This window comes from Mercenaria mercenaria, chromosome 8 (genome assembly GCF_021730395.1).
Source record: "Mercenaria mercenaria strain notata chromosome 8, MADL_Memer_1, whole genome shotgun sequence".
NCBI classification, from domain to species: domain Eukaryota; kingdom Metazoa; phylum Mollusca; class Bivalvia; order Venerida; family Veneridae; genus Mercenaria; species Mercenaria mercenaria.
The window spans coordinates 12,883,734-12,902,936 of NC_069368.1; the positions used below are offsets into that span (position 1 = coordinate 12,883,734).

Sequence of the window (19,203 nt, forward strand, 5' to 3'; positions counted from 1 at the left end):
GACTTTAATGTTATTCGGGAAAGATTTACCCAATAAGGAGATGTTGTATCATATGCAACTCAAAGCATCGCTAGATCAAAGGTCAAGGTCACACTTTGAGAGTGTCTATTAAGTATGCTGCATATAAATGTTCCATCCATCAAGGGATTTTAATGTTATTTGGCACAAATATACACAATAGAGAGATGTTGTATCATATGCAGCTAAAACCATTCCTTGATCAAAGGTCAAGGTCACACTTTGAGGCTAAAGGTTAACAAGGTGTGTTCTCTGTTTGTTCACTAATTTTGCTGTCCATCAAAAGCAGATGCCTCGTCTTTATTTGATAAATAAAATTTTCACAATCTTTAACTTTTTTTTACAGGCACATACACTGAAACCTCAAATCACACCATAAAATCTTTAGCATTTAAAATGTTTTCACCAGCACATAAACACCAGACTAAATCACATCCAATCAGAGCTACAAGTTGAAATTTTAAATTAATTGGCCCAGATTTGTCTATTCTTACCCATTGTTTCACAAGAAAAATTAAATTATCGAAATCTTTCTTTTTTTCTGAACTTTTTTTTTTGTTCAGACGTCTATGGTACATTATAGGTTGCCGTGGCAATAAATGTTGCCAGCAATAAACGTTTACTTCATTGTTCTGAATGCAGTATGAATAATACATGTTTATTGTCTGATTTCATTGTCTTTATAGAATGGGAGGGATTTAAAAAAAAAAAATCTTCTCTTTTTGCATTCAGATGTATCTTATAAGAAAGATGTCAAGTTGACCTTTCGGCAAAGATTATGAGCCGCACCATGAGAAAACCAACATAGTGCATTTGCGACCAGCAATGGATCCTGACCAGACTGCGCATTTGCGCAGTCTTGTCAGGATCCATGCTGTTCGCTAACAGTTTCTCTAATTGCAGAAGGCTTTGAAAGCGAACAGCATGGATCCTAACCAGACTGTGCAGATGCGCAGGCTTGTCTAGATCCATGCTGGTTGAAAATGCACTATGTTGGTTTTCTCATGGTGTGGCTCATACATGGTTTATGTTCCTAAGATTTATCTCTAGAACAACATATTTTTATCAAAAACTGGCCTTGAAACTGGCCTTGAAATCTATAACCTATACTGTGTTGGTGCACCATAAAACCCAAATAAATAAATAAATAAATGGCCTTGAAATCTGTATTTAATCTAAACAGTGCTAAGAAATATTTCAAAACTTGCTTCAACTCATTCCTTTGTATTACAAAACTGTCATTAAGCCAGAAAAAGTTAACTTGGAATCATGCATTTAGCAGATATTTTACTTTGACACATAGACAATTTTCTAAAACTTGATGCATTCTTGGCTGCACAATTTCTGTTATAGAATATGTCATAAACATCCATTATTTTGATTACCCCATGATGCGAACACATAGTATTTTGAAATGTCGGGAGTTTGTGAAGTTTTATTTCACCTTCATTAAGAAAGATATGTGTTAAATTATTGTTTATTGTTGTCAAGTTGTAACGGCTAAGTTTTAAGTAGGTTCGTAATTGCACTAAAAGTACAGTAAAAAAAATTGCAGAAGCAGATTTTAACTGTCTTAATTAATGTATCAGGATAAAAGCTAAAAACAAAAGATTTAAAATAAATAGCATGTTTTCGCTTAACATTTATAAAGATAAATCTTGCACTTGATTTCTAGAAACCATGTTTATAATGCAAATTTAATTAAACCACGGCCTGTAAACACTGGCTCGTTCTCTTTGAGGAGATGAATTGAAAAAAGAGCCAATGATACTTCCGAGGAGGCGGTAATGACCGGAACTTTATGCAGAATGTAAACAAAGAAGAAGGGTGAGTTGATTGTTTCCTTTCTCAGATAAATTTAAGGCCCTATTTAAAAATATAGCCAATGTAGTTCCACTCAGAAATGATTATACTTTTTATATATGCAGGCCATTTTGCAAGGTAAATGCATTCCTTGACGTGAGAACTTTTAAAAGTTGGAAAATGGGGCAAGTTCGAACCAAAAGTGGAGATTTACCCATATATTTCGCACTAATTTACACAAATAAGAGTAAACATACATTGTACCAATTTTTCCCATAATGGTATGTTAAATCTGAATTATTTATGTGTTTTAACGGCGGGTTTGACCCCTTTATGTTCAATTTTGGCTAAGAGGAGGAGCCAAAGCCTTGGAGGAGGCGCAAATGTCCAGAGTCGGAGCTACTGACGAGTTCTTTTCCTGGCTGATTAACACTCGTATAAAGCGTTTTCGTTCTCGCAATGTAATATCTATTTCGTTTTAGTGTTTGTAATTTGATGCTTGATATTGTATTATACTACCCAAATGCACATACTCTACCAAGAGCTGTCCATAAGACAGCGCACTCGACTTTTCTCAGTGCTTGACTCTGAATTAGAGCTTTGCCAGTAAAAAACTTTATAAAACTTAAAAGTTCTAAGTTAAAAATGGGCATAACTCTGTCAAAATTCAAATCGGAGTTATAGGGATTGTTTCTCCTGGTGTAGACTTTGATAGTGAATAACTGTTTTAAGTTTCAAGTCAATAGTTCCATTCACTACTAAATTCGACCAACAAAGATGAGTTTATAAATGTGTGTAAATGTATCAAAGAGGCAATCAAAAAAAGAAATTTGGTTATTATTAATACATTATAAAGAACCCATGTCATTGTATTCTCACTTCCTTTGTTAATTGCATTATATTTGATTATATATTATATGTCTAGGTATTGTTTTCTCTTTTCTAGTTAACAACATGTTTGTTACTTTCTTTAAAATTGTATGAACGTGACTATGTATATTGTAATATTGGTGTTTAGACGATGTACGATGTACAAGTCTCAATAAAATTATGTTCTGTTCTGTTCTGTTCTGTTTGATAGTAACAATGATATTTGATGCTATCAAAAGGGTTAACCAAAAGGGTTAACCAAAAATTCTCTGTTAAAAAGGGGCATAACTCCATCAAAATTCAAATCAGTTATAGGGATTGTTTCTCCTGGTGTAGACTTTGATAGTAAATAACTTTTTTTTAAATTAAAAGTCAATAGCTTTGATAGTAACAGAGATATTTGACTTTATAAAAAAAGACCAACGGCGATGCCGACTCCGACGGCGGTGCGAGTGCAATAGCTGTACATTTTCTTTGAAAAATTGAGCTAAAAATATATGTGTATGAATCAATGCAACGGCTACATAGTTTAATGTTAAATGGTCAATTTTATTTTAAATGTTTGAAAGGAATCGCAAAGAAAGGATGCCCAATTCTGTATGATATTATTACTTTTGTTCGCTCCAGATTGGTCTGTTTAAAACTAACAACATACATGTTTCCTTACAAACGTTATTTAAGTAAAATTAAAAAACTGTATTTATAATTCTGTAACTGTAAGCTCAGTAACGGTCAGTACACATTCTGACTACGTAGCATTAATTAAAAACAAAGTCTGACATCAAATATTGCCTCAACAGATGGCACCCTATTTACAAACTTGCAGTACTAAATAATAACTTAATATGACTTTGACTGCAGAACGACTGACAAACGGACAAGGATAAGACAAAACCTATATGCGGTTCGACCGGGGAATAAACATCTAACGTTTTCAGTTTCATTGTTATCGTTAGAACATCTGGGAGAGTATTTTGAGTGTTAGCATTTTCTCATAAATGTAATCGAATTAAGCAAGTAAACAAATATATTTATTTAGCATTTGTAAGTACCTAGTGAAGCACATATTGCAGTTGCATTTCAAGACTACCACAAAGTTAACACTAACTATTAAAAAATCCAAAATGCGTTGGACACGAAAACCGTTGTGCATTAGGAAATATCCCTTACATAGAAAATATCATAATTATACAACTTGTAACGCCATGATAGCCCATCATTAGACAAGTGCAAAAGAAAAGAGAAGTGTAAATATCTCGTAATACATTCTAAATGAATAGGATGTTGTTACAATATCATCCATCAGATGTTTGTCACAATCCAAGGGAATCATGATATAGCTCTGGTATGTAGGAATTGATGATACATTAAAAATCTCAATTTCAAAGTGCTTTGATTCCCACTCCGGTTCTTAGCGCCTCCTCTGCGGCGATGGCTCCTCCACATGGTGTTAAATGCACATGTACGGGATAAACACGCTAGTAAACCACATAAGTCATGCAGCAGTAAGATATGCTTTTCAGCAAGATTGATGCAGGGACTATAAAATCTTAAATTTGTGTAAATTAGGGCGAAATATATGGGAAAATGTCTACTTTTGGTTTGGACTTGCTCTATTTTTCAACTTTCAAAAGTTCTCACGTCAAGGAATGCATTTACCTTGCAAAATGGCCTTCATATATAAAAAGTATAATCATTTCTGAATGGAACTACATTCGCTATTTTTTGAAATAGGGCCTTAAATTTATCTGAGAAAGGAAACAATCAACTCACCTTTCTTCTTTGTTTACATTCTGCATAAAGTTCCGGTCATTTGCACCTCCTCGGAAGTATCATTGGCTCTTTTTTCAACTCATCTCCTCAAAGAGGATGAGCCAGTGTTTACAGGCCGTGTAAACTATTTGGCTCAAAATCCATGTATGCGGCCAAAACTTATATTTTATGGGAACGCAAAAAATTCATGGGTTTCAAAGTTGTTTGGGTTCGTGTAGCAATGAAATTGATGGAAGGGTTATAATTAGGGCTGTCATCGATAGAAACGATATCGATGTATCAACGATATTTTTTTGTCTATCGATTATCGATTCCCATTTTCAAAAATCGATATTTTACAGAGAGAAAAAACTATCCAGATAAATAGTCAGACCCTCAAAAACTATTAAGTTCACAAAGTTGTAAGAGAAGTGAAGGCAAAATAAAAATGAAAGATTTTATTAATTTTTATTTATTTCTTTTGTTTCATAAATACAAATACAATACCATCAAACAGTAATATGAAAAATAGGCAATAAAACTAAAAATAGCATTTACAGGAAGGTATATAGTATGCATACTTAATAATCGATATATCGATGTATCGTTGATATTTGTCTTCTGATATATCGGTATCGTTGATATGCCTAAGACCCAATCAATGACAGCCCTAGTTATAATGTCACAGTCACATCATGATAAATGTTGTTATCAAATGTTTGTCATCGTGCTTGTGAAATAAAGAAATTACAACACTTTGGTATTACATTAGTGTAATAAAGCTTTGACATTGACGTCGTTTCAGGTATATAATAGGAGACGTTGGTCGATTTGACTTGGTCTATAATAAGCAAAGAAACTTTGATGTTTCAGCAGGAACACCTTACATTTGATAAAAAAAATATTACATTTGTGTCTTTCCTCACATGGAATTTATTAAACTCATTGAATAAAATTGATAAATGCTTAATATGCAAGACTTTGTTCTAATTTGCGGGTAGTTGGTGGCAGTATGACAAGAGCGAGTATATCCCAATCTATTGCCATCACTACAGATATATTTGTAGGAGTGTCAATGACCAATAGATCAACAAGTCAGATCAATAAGATTATTACTAAGTTCACAAAAAAATTAGCAGGCACAGGCACAACATATCAAGTCTGACACAGTAAACTAGAGTTTTTTGTACTGTAACAAAATTAACTTTCACCTTCTTAGTTTGGACTACATTATCTCAAGAAGTGAATAGCTTTGTCAGAGTAAGGAAAGAAGCATCAATTTTCAGAAGGCACTCTCTTAGCTCAAGAAAAAAGTTTCTGCTTTGCTTTAAGGGATATCAAGTTGCATCAAAGCTTCTTCCTTGCTTCAAAGGCCATCAAGGCTATAGCAATCTGACTAAAGTACATCTCAAATTAACGCTATCCACATTGGATCTGAAGACGTGCTATTGATAGCCACGTTCTGACAACCCTTCCGCTTGTCAATCAGAGCCTAACTTACAACATTTTGTATGTGAAAGTAGAAGTTTAAACAAGAGGGCCATGATGGCCCTATATCGCTGTCCTGTTATCATTGCACTTGAGGACAAGAAGGTCCTCAGAAAAAATATCTAAGTCCAAAGGACAGGAACAACAAAGCGAAGAAATTTAACCAAAAAGAAAAAAAAATTCTGACAAGGTATAGATATGTCAAAATACACCAAAAAATTGGAGGTACCATCCATGTTGTACCACAGAAAAGTGGTCTCGGTTTTTCCCTACGGCCAATAAAAAAAAAGTTACTAAAAATAAGCTATTTATAGTTACGTAAAAGGGAAGTAATTAAAAAAAAATATTGTAAGTGAACAAAAGAAGGATCTGCCAAATAAATCTGTTGACATAAATGAAATTTCAGATCAGTATCTTCATTAGTTATGGAGATATACCAATTTTAATTTGAAATAAAGGGAGGTAATTTGACATAAAATCAGTTCATAGTTATCTACCCTGTTTATCTCAGTCCAACTAATAACAATAATGAAATTTTAAATAAGTCCTATAAGTACTTACTAATATAAATCCATTTTGATTACAATCAGGGGAGGTAATCAGATATAAAATAACTCTTGAACCTACGATTGGATCTGATTTGTCATGGAATCCAAGATTTAGTGTTGTTGAAGATATTTTGAAAGTTTGTATCAAATAAAAAAAAACCATAAATGAAGTCTCTATATGGCTGCAAAAGCCAAAATAGCCAATTTTGGACCTTTAAGGGGTCCATAACTCTGGAACCCATGATGGAATCTGGCCAGTTGAAGAAAGGAAGCAAGATCTTGTGGTGATACAAGTTGTGTGCAACTTTGGTTAAAATCAAATCATAAATGAAGCTGCTATTGCTGCTGTTTTTGTGTGTAAGCTGGTATCTCAGTACCCACTAATGGGAATGGGTTGAAACTTCACACTATTGTCCATTGTCATGAGCTGATATGCATTTTACAGGTTCCATAATCCTGTTTTGCAGTTTTACAATATTATGCCCCTTTTTCGACTTGAATATTCATTCAATTGACAAGGCTGTTGAATAGTGGAGCATTGCTGTCCTCCGACAGCTCTTGTTCTAAAATGGACTGGTCCATCATCCAGTTTAGTCAGTACCACTTATTATACGCCCGAAGGCACATCTAATGTTATGACGCCGGTGTCCATCCATCCATTAGCAATTGCGTGTCTGCTCTGTTACTCTTGCACCCCTTGAAGGATTTCAAAGAAACTTGACACAAATGTTCACCACATCGAAACGACGTGCAGAGCGCATGTTCTGGATGGCTCGCTTGAAGGTCACACTTAGGGGTCAAAGGTCATATGACTTTGTTTCATGTCCACTCTGTAACTCTTGAACTATTTGAAGAATTTTAAAGAAACTTGGCGCAAATGTTCACCACATCAAGACAATATGGGAGCGCATGTTTTGGATGGCTCGCTATAAGGTCAAGGTCACACATAGGGGTCAAAGGTCATACATTCGGGCGTATATTGCTCCGAATTGTGGTGCTCTTGTTATTCAAAGGGGTGTTTACTGAAAATTTACTGACTGAATAGCAAACTGTGCAGACCAGAATGTAAATTTTCTGTATTATTTAAAAATTGTTGCAACAGTTTACTAGCTTTTGCAAAATATTTGTGGTTATTTATAAGAATAACTTAGTACCCCTAGTCACTTTCAGAGAACTCACTTTTTATGGATTTTTGAAAGAAATTATTTTTCGCTTAAAAGGTGTGGGTTAGTTCCTGCAATGTTAGGTGCACATTGAATCCATCTCTATTATTATTATTGGTACTAAATGGAATTGAATCATTTATCAGATGTAACAATTTCCATGAAGCACAACTGTTCTGGACTAAGGTTGCAGTATTGTAGGGGTATTTATTGCTTTCTAACATCTAAATAGTTTAGCATGCTGTCTTCTTTGACAGCTTTTGTTTCCTTTTTCTGTTAACATTCAGCCTCCATTTTGAAATGCCAGTAAATCCTTTAAATTGCTGTTTATCAGATTGCAATTTAAAAATGGTGCAAAAAATACCCACATATAAAAGTACTATACAGAGTTGACTACAATCTACTTTGATAGTACAGTACTTTTATACAAGAAGTTGAAAACTTCTTTTTTTAAATGAGATTTGTTAAATTAATTACAGACCTACATGTCTGTTAAAAGTAGGTAATTTGATTGAATTAAAACTGAAGACTCTCAGACTATTACGTAGGAATTTCCTTTAAGCCCACTGGAAAGAATGTGGCAGAAATTTCCACCTATTAGATTGATTGCCACTGTAATAATGTCTGTATTTTTGCTGCAATATTAGGATACGATGGCTTGAATTAAATTACCGACTTCGGAAGAGCTAATGGTATATTCATTACTTCACAGATTCATTAGATCTATTGCCAAATTAGGGAAATCATTTGTTTTAATAATTTCGACACAACTGACAGGTTTTGCTTACAGTGTGCGCGGAGGTCTATTTTGTATGAATAATAGACGAGTAATTAGGCTCCCCGTTTAAACTGGATGATCTCTATGCTCGTCTAATTCATTTTATACTGCTTCCTAGATGAATCTTCATTGCCGTGATTAGATTGGCCCTATTATAGTAGCCGTTATATTGATTTGCAGAAATAATTTGTGATACATTCTTAACTCCAGCTTCAAATTTGTTGACGTTTTATGGTTTCATGAAGAATATGAAAAAAAAGTAAGATTGAAAGAAATAAAGCTTGTAATTCTTATACCAGTATCACTGATATAAAAAGCATTTTATGGTAGTAATCACACTGTCTGTCTGTCCGTCCGTCCAATCCTTGTTATTTCATATTTGTGCTACTGCTGGTTCGTACAACCATAAATTACAGAATATAAAAATATAAATTATTAGACTGTAACAATAAAAATAATTTAGTTTCTTGGGAATGAAATTTTGTGGTTTAGGCCAAAATAATTATATCTTTGGGATATAAATTCGTGGTTTTTGAGGTTTGAATGAGAAATCATGGGATTTTGAATTAAATATCATTAATTTTCTCAACCATGATATTGACAAAGATTTCACAGTTTATAGAAAATAAAGAAATAAGCATTAAAGAGTGTAGGAAATTTATAGATGTTCAAGGGAACTATTTTTATGTTAAATATGTTTGAGGAAAAAATAACCTGTTTTAAATATCTGTTACTTTTTCCTCAAAAATATTTCTGAAAATGAAATCTGACGTATTTCTATTTCACCTATATGATAAAATTTGTAACGGCACATTGGATCATCGCCGCTGGGATAATGATGATCCACGTTAGAAATTCCGCATGAAAACAACAGAAGTGGAGCGTCCTTTGAGATTTCTACAAATTCTTCCCCTATCTCTATAAATTTAATTATGGGATATGAAATGTGTTATAAGAATTAATTTTCTCCCTTATGTTTCTATATTGAAGTGATTAATTAGTGGGTTCTATCTGAGAAAATAGCTTGGGAGAAAACCGAAATGATTGTATAAACATCTGCATTTCGATTTTAGCATTTCAGAAAGTTTTTACCGCTAGTTCAATGATCTAGATACTATATATATAGATTTTGATAAATAAAAATGAAAATTTTGTAGCAAAATAATATAAATTCTTATGAAATATATTATGTGAAATTTGAGTTGGCAATTTTCTTGAAACAAAAAATTGAAAAAGTATATAATAAAATTATTTTCCTATTTTCCATGTATTAATAACGTTAAAACACAGTATTATTTCTTAATTAAAAGCTTGAAAACTACAAATTCATGTTCCTACAAAACAGCCATTTTAGCTGAAACCTTGAAATTTAATGCCAACGCATTGAAATGATTTTACAGTTAAAAAAGTTACATGTCAGGAAAATCATTTACAAATGCTCCGTGCTGGAGAGACATTTTCTTGTCATAATTTATTTTTCTAAGATATTGAAAATTCCTTAAAGTTAATTAGATGCATTTTACCATGTTGATATATAAATCCAGCAACATCTGTTTATTTTTTGGAGGGTTGTCATTTTTTTGCGAAGATTAAATGTTTAAAGAAAATAGAGCTTTGTGATTGTAGGAACTTTAGACTTGGCATCAAGATTTAATTGCAGGGAAACTTTGTATACTCGTATTAGAAGAAAAGAGAACAGTTTGCATCAATGAAAATTTTAATTTTCTATCTAAACAGATATGGTGATAGTACATCTGATTACATTGAAAAAAATTATATTTTTCAATTGAAACAAATTTGGCAACTGACGTATCTCTGGAAAAAAAGGGAGAAACTATAGTTTCTGTAAACTTAACCTTTAGCCTGCTGGCGGCAAGTGATTCTGCCTTTGTGACCAGTGCAGACCAAGATCAGCCAGGCGAATCATGTATTGCCACTGATGTGACGTCATTTTAGGTAATTTTCAGAGAATAGCTGCTTTCAAAATGAGTGGGTAATTGCCATGAATGATTGGAACTGCCATTGTCAGATCTCTATACCACTAAGGTCACTTATTGCTAGTGGTATGTATGACTGTGAGAGACTCCTAGCGAGTTGTCATTATCTTATAACAAAGGTAAAAATAATTTCATTTGACTTAAATTCTTTCTTCAGATTCATTTAATCACTGCAAAGTAAAAAAAAATTGGTCATTTAAGACTTACAATTGTGTTTTCCGAGGTCAGATTATACAGTGCAATATGCAGACTATTTGACATTCAAGTCCGACATTCAAGGAATTAGCATATATGTGGTAGTTTACCGTACTTACGGAGATTGATGTACATCCATGAAGGGTCTCAGATTAGTTGAAATTTAGAGCCTCAACGAACTTGCAATCAAGATTTATTTAGCTAGGTAGATTTGCAATTTACATGTTCTCTCATAGATGAATGAATTGGATAAATAAGCAAATATCAGATTGTGTCAGAAATAATTTGTCCTCCTCTGATTCATGTGGAGAAGTTGGCAGGGAACAGGTTTGTACTGGTACAGAATCCAGGAACACCGGTTAGGTTATCTACCGACTGTTAAATAACTAAGATGCTGTTGAAAAATGGCCATGAACCCAAAACTAACATATTCATTCATTCTTGTGTATGTTGTGAATTCTGATCAGACTTACTTTTCACATTGCTGTATATGTTACAAGAAACAATAAACATATTTTTCAATTACAGTGCAGTTCATGTTTCCAAATTTCTGTCAAGTAATACCCAAGTTTTGTCTGGATCTGATGATAACACTGTAAAAGTTTGGGACATTCCAACAGAGAAAGAACTTGTCACTTACACTGACCACAAGGTAAGAAGCAGTAGTAATATTCTAAAACTTCTAAAAACCAGTTTGACCAGCTTCAACATTCTTATTGAAGGCATTTCATATGGTAAGGCATTGGAACCATTCCAACTGAAAATGTACATGCAACATGTTCAAAACACCAGTAATAATTGAGGACATTTCAATAGGAAGGTATTTATTGCAAACTGATTTAAAGGAGCAAAACTCAAAATATAGTCTGTGCAGCTCAAAAGAAACTTGTCCACAAGGTAATGAACACCAGAAATAGGTGGTTCATCTGAATAGTAATTTGTCCTCAAGGTAATGAACACCAGAAATAGGTGGGAGTAGCTAAATAGAAACATATCCACATGGTAAAGAACACCAGAAATAGGTGGGAGCAGCTAAATAGAAACATGTTTACAAGGTAAAGAACACCAGAAATAGGTGGGAGCAGCTAAATAGAAACATGTCCACATGGTAAGGAAAACATAAGTTGGTGGGAGCAGCTAAATAGAAGCATGTCCACAAGGTAATGAACACAAGAAGTAGGTGATTCAGCTGAACAGAGATTTGCCTACAAAGTAAGGAACACCAGAAGTAGGTTGGAAGCTCAATGGAACCCGTCCACAAAGAAAGGAACACAAGAAATATGTATTGCTGCTGAATAAACACATGACCTAAAGGTAATGAATATAAAAAGTAGGTGGTGCAGCTAAATAGAAACATGTCCAACAGTTAACACGAGAGGTAAGTAGTGAAGCTATCTCCACAAGGTAAGGAACACAAGAAATAGCTGGTGCAGGTGAATAGAAACATGTCCACCACAAAGTAAGGAACACCATAATATTATGTAGGTGTGACAGCTGAATAGAAAGTTGTTCACTAGACAAAGAACACCATAAGTATTTGGTGCAGCTGAATAGAAACAAGCACATAAGGTATGGAACACCAGAAATAATGGGAAGATATAGAATACCAGTAATACTTTTGAGATCTTAAAGATTAATACAATTGTAACTGATACTTGGAACTTAAGCAGTGCAACAGTCTTGCACATTCCAGCTGAATTTTAACTCTTCATTAATCCCCTGCCACAAGTGGTGGGGGTTATAGGAATGGTCTCCATCCGTCCTTCCATCCTTCTGTCCGTAACATTTTCGTGTCAGCTCCATATCTCCTAAACCCCTTGAAGGATTTTTATGAAACTTAGGTCAAATGATCACCTCATTAAGACGATGTGCAGAACCCATGAGTCAGCCTTGTCAGCTCAAGGTCAAGGTCACAACTCAAGGTCAAAGGTTTGAGCCTTCCATTTTGTGTCCGCTCTGACATTCCTGAAGATGAATTTTGATGAACCATTATGTGACATGCTCACAGGTGTCTCTTAATGAACAAGTAGCCTGTATTGTCTTTGAGGCATTCCTGCAAATGATCATTGAACACTGAAGTCTTTGTGACATACATGTAGGTGACTCATGATGTAATCATTAGGCACTGTAGTCTTTGTGAAATTCCTGCAACTGATCCTTAATGAAATTGGTAAGCCTGTAGTCTTTGTAACATTCAAGCTAGTGATTCTTAATGAATCCATTAGGCACACTGTTGTCTTTGTGACATTCCTGCAATTGATTCTAAACAGAATTGTTAGGCACTGTCGTCTTTGTCTTTGTGACATTCCTGCAATTGATTCTAAACAAAATTGTTAGGCACTGTCGTCTTTGTCTTTGTGACATTCCTGCAATTGATTCTAAACAAAATTGTTAGGCACTGTCGACTTTGTCTTTGTGACATGCCTGCAGTTGATTCTAAACAAAATTGTTAGGCACTGTCGTCATTGTCTTTGTGACATTCCTGCATTTGATTTTAAACAAAATTAATTTGGCACAGTTGTCTTTGTCTTTCCTGCAATTGATTCTAAACAAAATTGTTAGGCACTGTCGTCTTTGTCTTTGTGACATTCCTGCAGTTGATTCTAAACAAAATTGTTAGGCACTGTCGTCTTTGTCTTTGTGACATTCCTGCAGTTGATTCTAAACAAAATTGTTAGGCACTGTCGTCGTTGTCTTTGTGACATTCCTGCATTTGATTTTAAACAAAATTAATTTGGCACAGTTGTCTTTGTCTTTCCTGCAATTGATTCTAAACAAAATTGTTAGGCACTGTCGTCTTTGTCTTTGTGACATTCCTGCAGTTGATTCTAAACAAAATTGTTAGGCACTGTCGTCTTTGTCTTTGTGACATTCCTGCAGTTGATTCTAAACAAAATTGTTAGGCTCTGTCGTCTTTGTCTTTGTGACATTCCTGCAGTTGATTCTAAACAAAATTGTTAGGCACTGTCGTTGTTGTCTTTGTGACATTCCTGCAATGGATTCTAAAACAAGAGTGCCCTAAAACAAGAGTGCCAGAATGTCACAATATACGCCCGTCACAGCAAATTTCTTTAAACTAGCACCTGTATTTTCAAATGGAATTTTAATTTTCTAGTTGTTTACAATGTTTGTTGTTTTTTTTTAGAAATTATTGTGATTCTTTTATTTTTTAAGTCCACAAAAAAAATCCTTACCAGGTAGAGATACCTTAAAATACAACCAAAATTTGAATGTAACATCAGTGTTGTACCACAGAAAAGTGGTCTTGGTTTTTCCCTACGGTCAATTATAAAAAAGTTACAATGTAAGTTATTTATAGTAACAACTAAGGGTTGTTAATCTAAAAAAAAAAAAAAAAAAAAATCAAAAAAAAAAAAGTTGCAAGTCCATACAAAAATCCTTACCAGGTAGAGATAGCTCAAAATACACCTCAGAATTGGATGTAGCATGCATGTTGTACTACAGAAAAGTGGTCTCGATTTTTCCCTACGACTTGTAATGAAAAAGTTACAATATAAGCTATTTATAGTAACAGCAAGGAAGTAATTCAAAAGAAGGGACCAGTGCATGACACTCCGTCTCATGATGGTGTACAATTGTGCCAAGTTACATCAAAATCTCTCCATGCATGAAAAATAAATGCTCCGGACAAAGTCATTCTTGTATCTGACCTTTGGCCTCTAAGTGTGACCTTGACCTTAGACCTAGGGACCTGGTTCTTGTGCATGACACTCCGTCTCATGCTAGTGAACATTTGTGCCAAGTTGTATCAAAATCCCTCAATGCATAAAGAAGAAATGCTCCGGACAAAGTTTTCATTCTTGTAGCCTTGACCTCTAAGTGTGACCTTGACCTTACCCCTAGGGACCTGGTTCTTGTGCATGACACTCCATCTCATGATGGTGAACAATTGTGCCAAGCTACATCAAAGTCCTTTCAGCATGAAGAAGATATGCTCCGGACAAGTTTTCATTCTTGTATCCTTTGACCTCTAAGTGTGACCTTGACCTTAGACCTAGGACCTGTTCTTGCGCATGGCACTCCGTCTCATTATGTGAACAACTGTGCCAAGCTACATCAAAATCCTTCCATGCATGAAGAAGATATGCTTCGGACAAAGTTTTCATTCTTGTATCCTTTGACCTCTAAGTGTGACCTTGACCTTAGACCTAGGGACCTGGTTCTTGCGCATGACACTCCGTCTCATTATGGTGAACAACTGTGCCAAGCTACATCAAAATCCTTCCATGCATGAAGAAGATATTCTCCGGACAAAGTCATTCTTGAATTTTTCATTCTTGTATCCTTTGGCCGCTAAGTGTGACCTTGACCTTAGACCTAGGGACCTGGTTTTTGCGCTGACACTCGTCCTGATAGACTTGAACTTCATCACCTCCATGCATGAGAAGATATGTCCGACAAGCATTCTGAATGACCTTTGACCTTAAGTGACCTTGCATGGATGTTCTTGCGCTGACAGTCTCATGATGTGAACAACTGTGCAAGTTTCATCAAATCCCTCCATCAGGAGAAGATATGCTCCGACAAGTCTGTGGATGCTGTGCCCCAGTTCCAAATACGTCCCGTTTTAAAGGGTATAAAAATGTTTGGCACTGTCGTCTTATGTCTTTGTGACATTCTGCAATGGATTCTAAATAAAATTGTTTGGCACTGTCGTCTTTGTCTTTGTGACATTCCTGCAATGGATTCTAAACAGAATTGTTTGGCACTGTAGTCTTTGTCTTTGTGACATACCTGCAATGGATTCTAAACAGAATTGTTTGGCACTGTTGTCTTTGTCTTTGTGACATTCCTGCAATGGATACTAAACAAAATTGTTTGGCACTGTTGTCTTTGTCTTTGTGACATATTCTAAACAAAATTGTTTGCACTGTTGTCTTTGTCTTTGTGACATTCCTGCAATGGATTCTAAACAAAATTGTTTGGCACTGTTGTCTTTGTGACATTCCTAAAAGTTGTACTTCTTGAAATAGTAACTGTTTTAGTCTTTGGGCTGTCTTTGGCTCGAGAAGACAACAGAAAAAATTAAATATCTTCTTCCCTAATATTGTAAGGATTGATTTTATAGTTTTACACACAAGAAGCTAGTCCTGATACTCTACCAAGCTTTCCTTGGGCCAGAGTTGGAACTACCACAGGAATCAGTGCTTCACATATAGTTACATCAATTGTTTTTCAACCTGGATCCTTTTGTGCAAGATTTGGGACTGCTGTAGGGGTTAGTACGTGTTATACATAGAGCTGCAATAAATGAAACTTAAAGAAGTCAGTACCATGAGATATATTCGTTTGGACATTTCATAACTAGTAGATGACTTATCACACAGGTTCCTCTAGTATTACACCAAGTCTGTGACATTCAATTCATGTTGATGAAAGAAAAAAGAAAATTTTTGTCTTTAGTTTTTAAAATAAAAATGAATTTGTAAAGTTGTTAAGCTAAATTGCTTTAACATTATTTCAACAAAAGTGTTGAAGACCAAATAAACAAGAATATAGAACATTAAGATTATTTTTCTGCCTTTTGACAATTATTGTGAGTGATTTATATCTACTGTATTCAACAGGTTTAGAAGATAGTTAGAGAGAGGTTATGGTCTAGATGGTTTCTTTGTGCCCATTATACAAAACAAAGCAATTTGTTAATCTCATTATACCTTCTCTTCAGGTATTCCTTTTCACCATCATCATTGTAGAACCCATTTATTTTGACTTTTGACGAGATTTTTGGATTGATATCCGAGTTATATTCAGCGTTTGTTGCAAAAACAAACAGACGATGTCTGCTTAGGAATTTTTTGTTGATTTGATGGGACTGGTGTCATAAATGTAGAAAAATGTAGATTTTTTTTTTTGTTGTAGAGATTATCGGAGGTATTGTCTTAAGAAATGTAATTTTTTATCGAAATAGGGAAAATCAAGAATGTATACATATTCTATACACACACATACAACAAGCATACATAAATACATCAATGTAAATATAAAAAAGGGGGCTGGGCCAGAAGTTATAACAACATTATTGGGGGCCCTCAAATGTTTTCAAATGTTATAGGATGAGTTGAAGTCAGATCGATTCCAGATTGAGGCAGTGCCTTATTTCATATTATAGCTTGAAATTTCTGTTACCATAGCTTAAAGTTTCCAATGGACTACTTGAAATTTGCAGATTTCTGAAAACCTGCTGTAGTTGAATGTTGGACATGATTTTCAACAGTTTTATCATTCTTTGAGTTTAAATCTTGTTTTTTTAGCTGGAGTTATTGAAAGAAGGCATTTCAGTCGCATTAGAAGTAATTTTGGTTGACTTAACAAGATTTTCACAAAGGTGATTGTATGGCATAACAAGATAAACATTTTGTTAATTGACAGGTTAGACAAACTAATTGGATAAGATTTAATGGAGTCCTGTTTTGCAGCTAGTTTTTAGGTTCCTTGTTGAATATGATTTTAAACTTTTAAAAAGATTTAAAGATAAGGAATGATTTTCAGATGCCACTGCTATTATTTGTATTGAAAATGACAGTTGTGCTAAAATATATGAGGACACTGTTTTAAGATGAAAGCTCATTTGGTTCATAGTTTGTCTAAACTGGCTGAAAGTGGCTTTTGATTTGTATGCCTTCTGGTCAACAATGTTTGAAGTAGAAAGTAGACCATGTCTTTTACTCCTTTTCTACTAAATCAGGTTGTGCCATGACAGTTTTCCTTAAGATAGAGGAAATTCAAGTATGGGAGAATGAATATGGTCTGTGTGAGAGAATGGATATGATCTGTGTGAGAGAATGGATATGATCTGTGTGAGATATGATCTGTGTGAGAGAATGGATATCTTTTGTGTGAGAGAATGGATATGAATGGTGTGAGAGAATGAATATGCTCTGTTTGAGAGGATGGTTATGATCTGTGTGAGAGAATGGATATGTTTTGTGTGAGAGAATGGATATGATTTGTGTGAGAGGATGGATATGATCTGTGTGAGAGAATGAATATGCTCTGTATGAGAGGATGGATATGTTTTCTATGAGAGGATGGATATGATTTGTATGAGAGAATGGATATGTTTTGTATGAGAGGATGGATATGATCTGTATGAGAGAATGGATATAATCTGTATGAGAGAATGGATCTGATTTGTATAAGAGAATGGATGTGATCTGTTTGAGAGGATGGATATGATCTGTGTGAGAGAATGAATATGCTCTGTATGAGAGAATGGATATGTTTTGTATGAGAGGATGGATATAATTATGTCTCCCCCAGGAGACATATTGTTTTTGCCCTGTCCGTCCGTCCATCCGTCCTTCCGTCCGTCCGTCCGTACGTCACACTTCATTTCCGAGCAATAACTGGAGAACCATTTGACCTAGAACCTTCAAACTTCATAGGGTTGTAGGGCTGCTGGAGTAGACGACCCCTATTGTTTTTGGGGTCACTCCATCAAAGGTAAAGGTCACAGGGGCCTGAACATTGAAAACCATTTCTGATCAATAACTAGAGAACCACTTGACCCAGAATGTTGAAACTTCATAGGATGATTGATCATGAAGAGTAGATGACCCCTATTGATTTTGGGGTCACTCCGTCAAAGGTCAAGGTCACAGGGGCCTGAACATTGAAAATCATTTCCAATCAATAACTAGAGAACCACATGACCCAGAATGTTGAAACTTGATAGGATGATTGGTCATAAAGAGTAGATGACCCTTATTGATTATGGGATCACTCCGTCAAAGGTCAAGGTCACAGGGGCCTGAACATTGAAAACCATTTCTGATCAATAACTAGAGAACCACTTGACCCAGAGTGTTGAAACTTCATAGGATGATTGTACATGCAAAGTAGATGACCCCTATTGATTTTGGGGTCACTCCATTAAAGGTCAAGGTCACAGGGGCCTGAACATTGAAAACCATTTCTGATCAATAACTAGAGAACCACTTGACCCAGAATGTTGAAACTTAATAGGATGATTGGTCATAAAGAGTAGATGACCCCTAACGATTTTGGGGTCACTCTGTGAAAGGTCAAGGTCACAGGGGCCTGAACATTGAAAACCATTTCTGGTCAGTAACTTGAGAACCACTTGACCCAGAATGATGAAACTTCGTAGGATGATTGGTCATGCAGAGTAGATGAACCCTAACGATTTTAGGGTCACTCTGTTAAAGGTCAAGGCCACAGGGGCCTGAACATGGAAAACCATTTCCAATCAATAACTTGAGAACCTCTCGACCCAGAATGCTGAAACTTCATAGGATGATTGTTCATGCAGAGTAAATGACCCTTATTGTTTTTGGGGTCACTCCGTTAAAGGTCAAGGTCACAGGGGCCTGAACATTGATAACCAGGTCCGTTCAATAACTTGAGAACCACTTGACCCAGAATGTTGAAACTTCATAGGATGATTGTTCATGCAGAGTAGATGACCCCTATTGATTTTGGGGTCAGTGTATGAAAGGTCAAGGTCACAGTGGCCTGTTCATGTAAAATCATTTTTTGGAAATAACTTGAGAACCATTGACCCACAATGTTGAAACTTAATAGGATGATTGGACATGCAGAGTAGA

At 35.0% G+C, this 19,203-nt stretch overlaps 1 protein-coding gene across 1 annotated transcript in view; it reads left to right on the top strand.

The window, feature by feature from the left end:
- The first annotated feature begins 11,087 nt into the window (after positions 1–11,087).
- LOC123523031 (U3 small nucleolar RNA-associated protein 15 homolog) overlaps positions 11,088–19,203 on the top strand; it is a 70,137-nt gene continuing 62,021 nt past the window's right edge. The window contains exon 1 of the mRNA XM_053549401.1: positions 11,088–11,264. Coding sequence (XP_053405376.1) covers positions 11,103–11,264 — 162 coding nt within the window. The 5' untranslated portion in view covers positions 11,088–11,102. The remainder of the gene's footprint in view (positions 11,265–19,203) is intronic.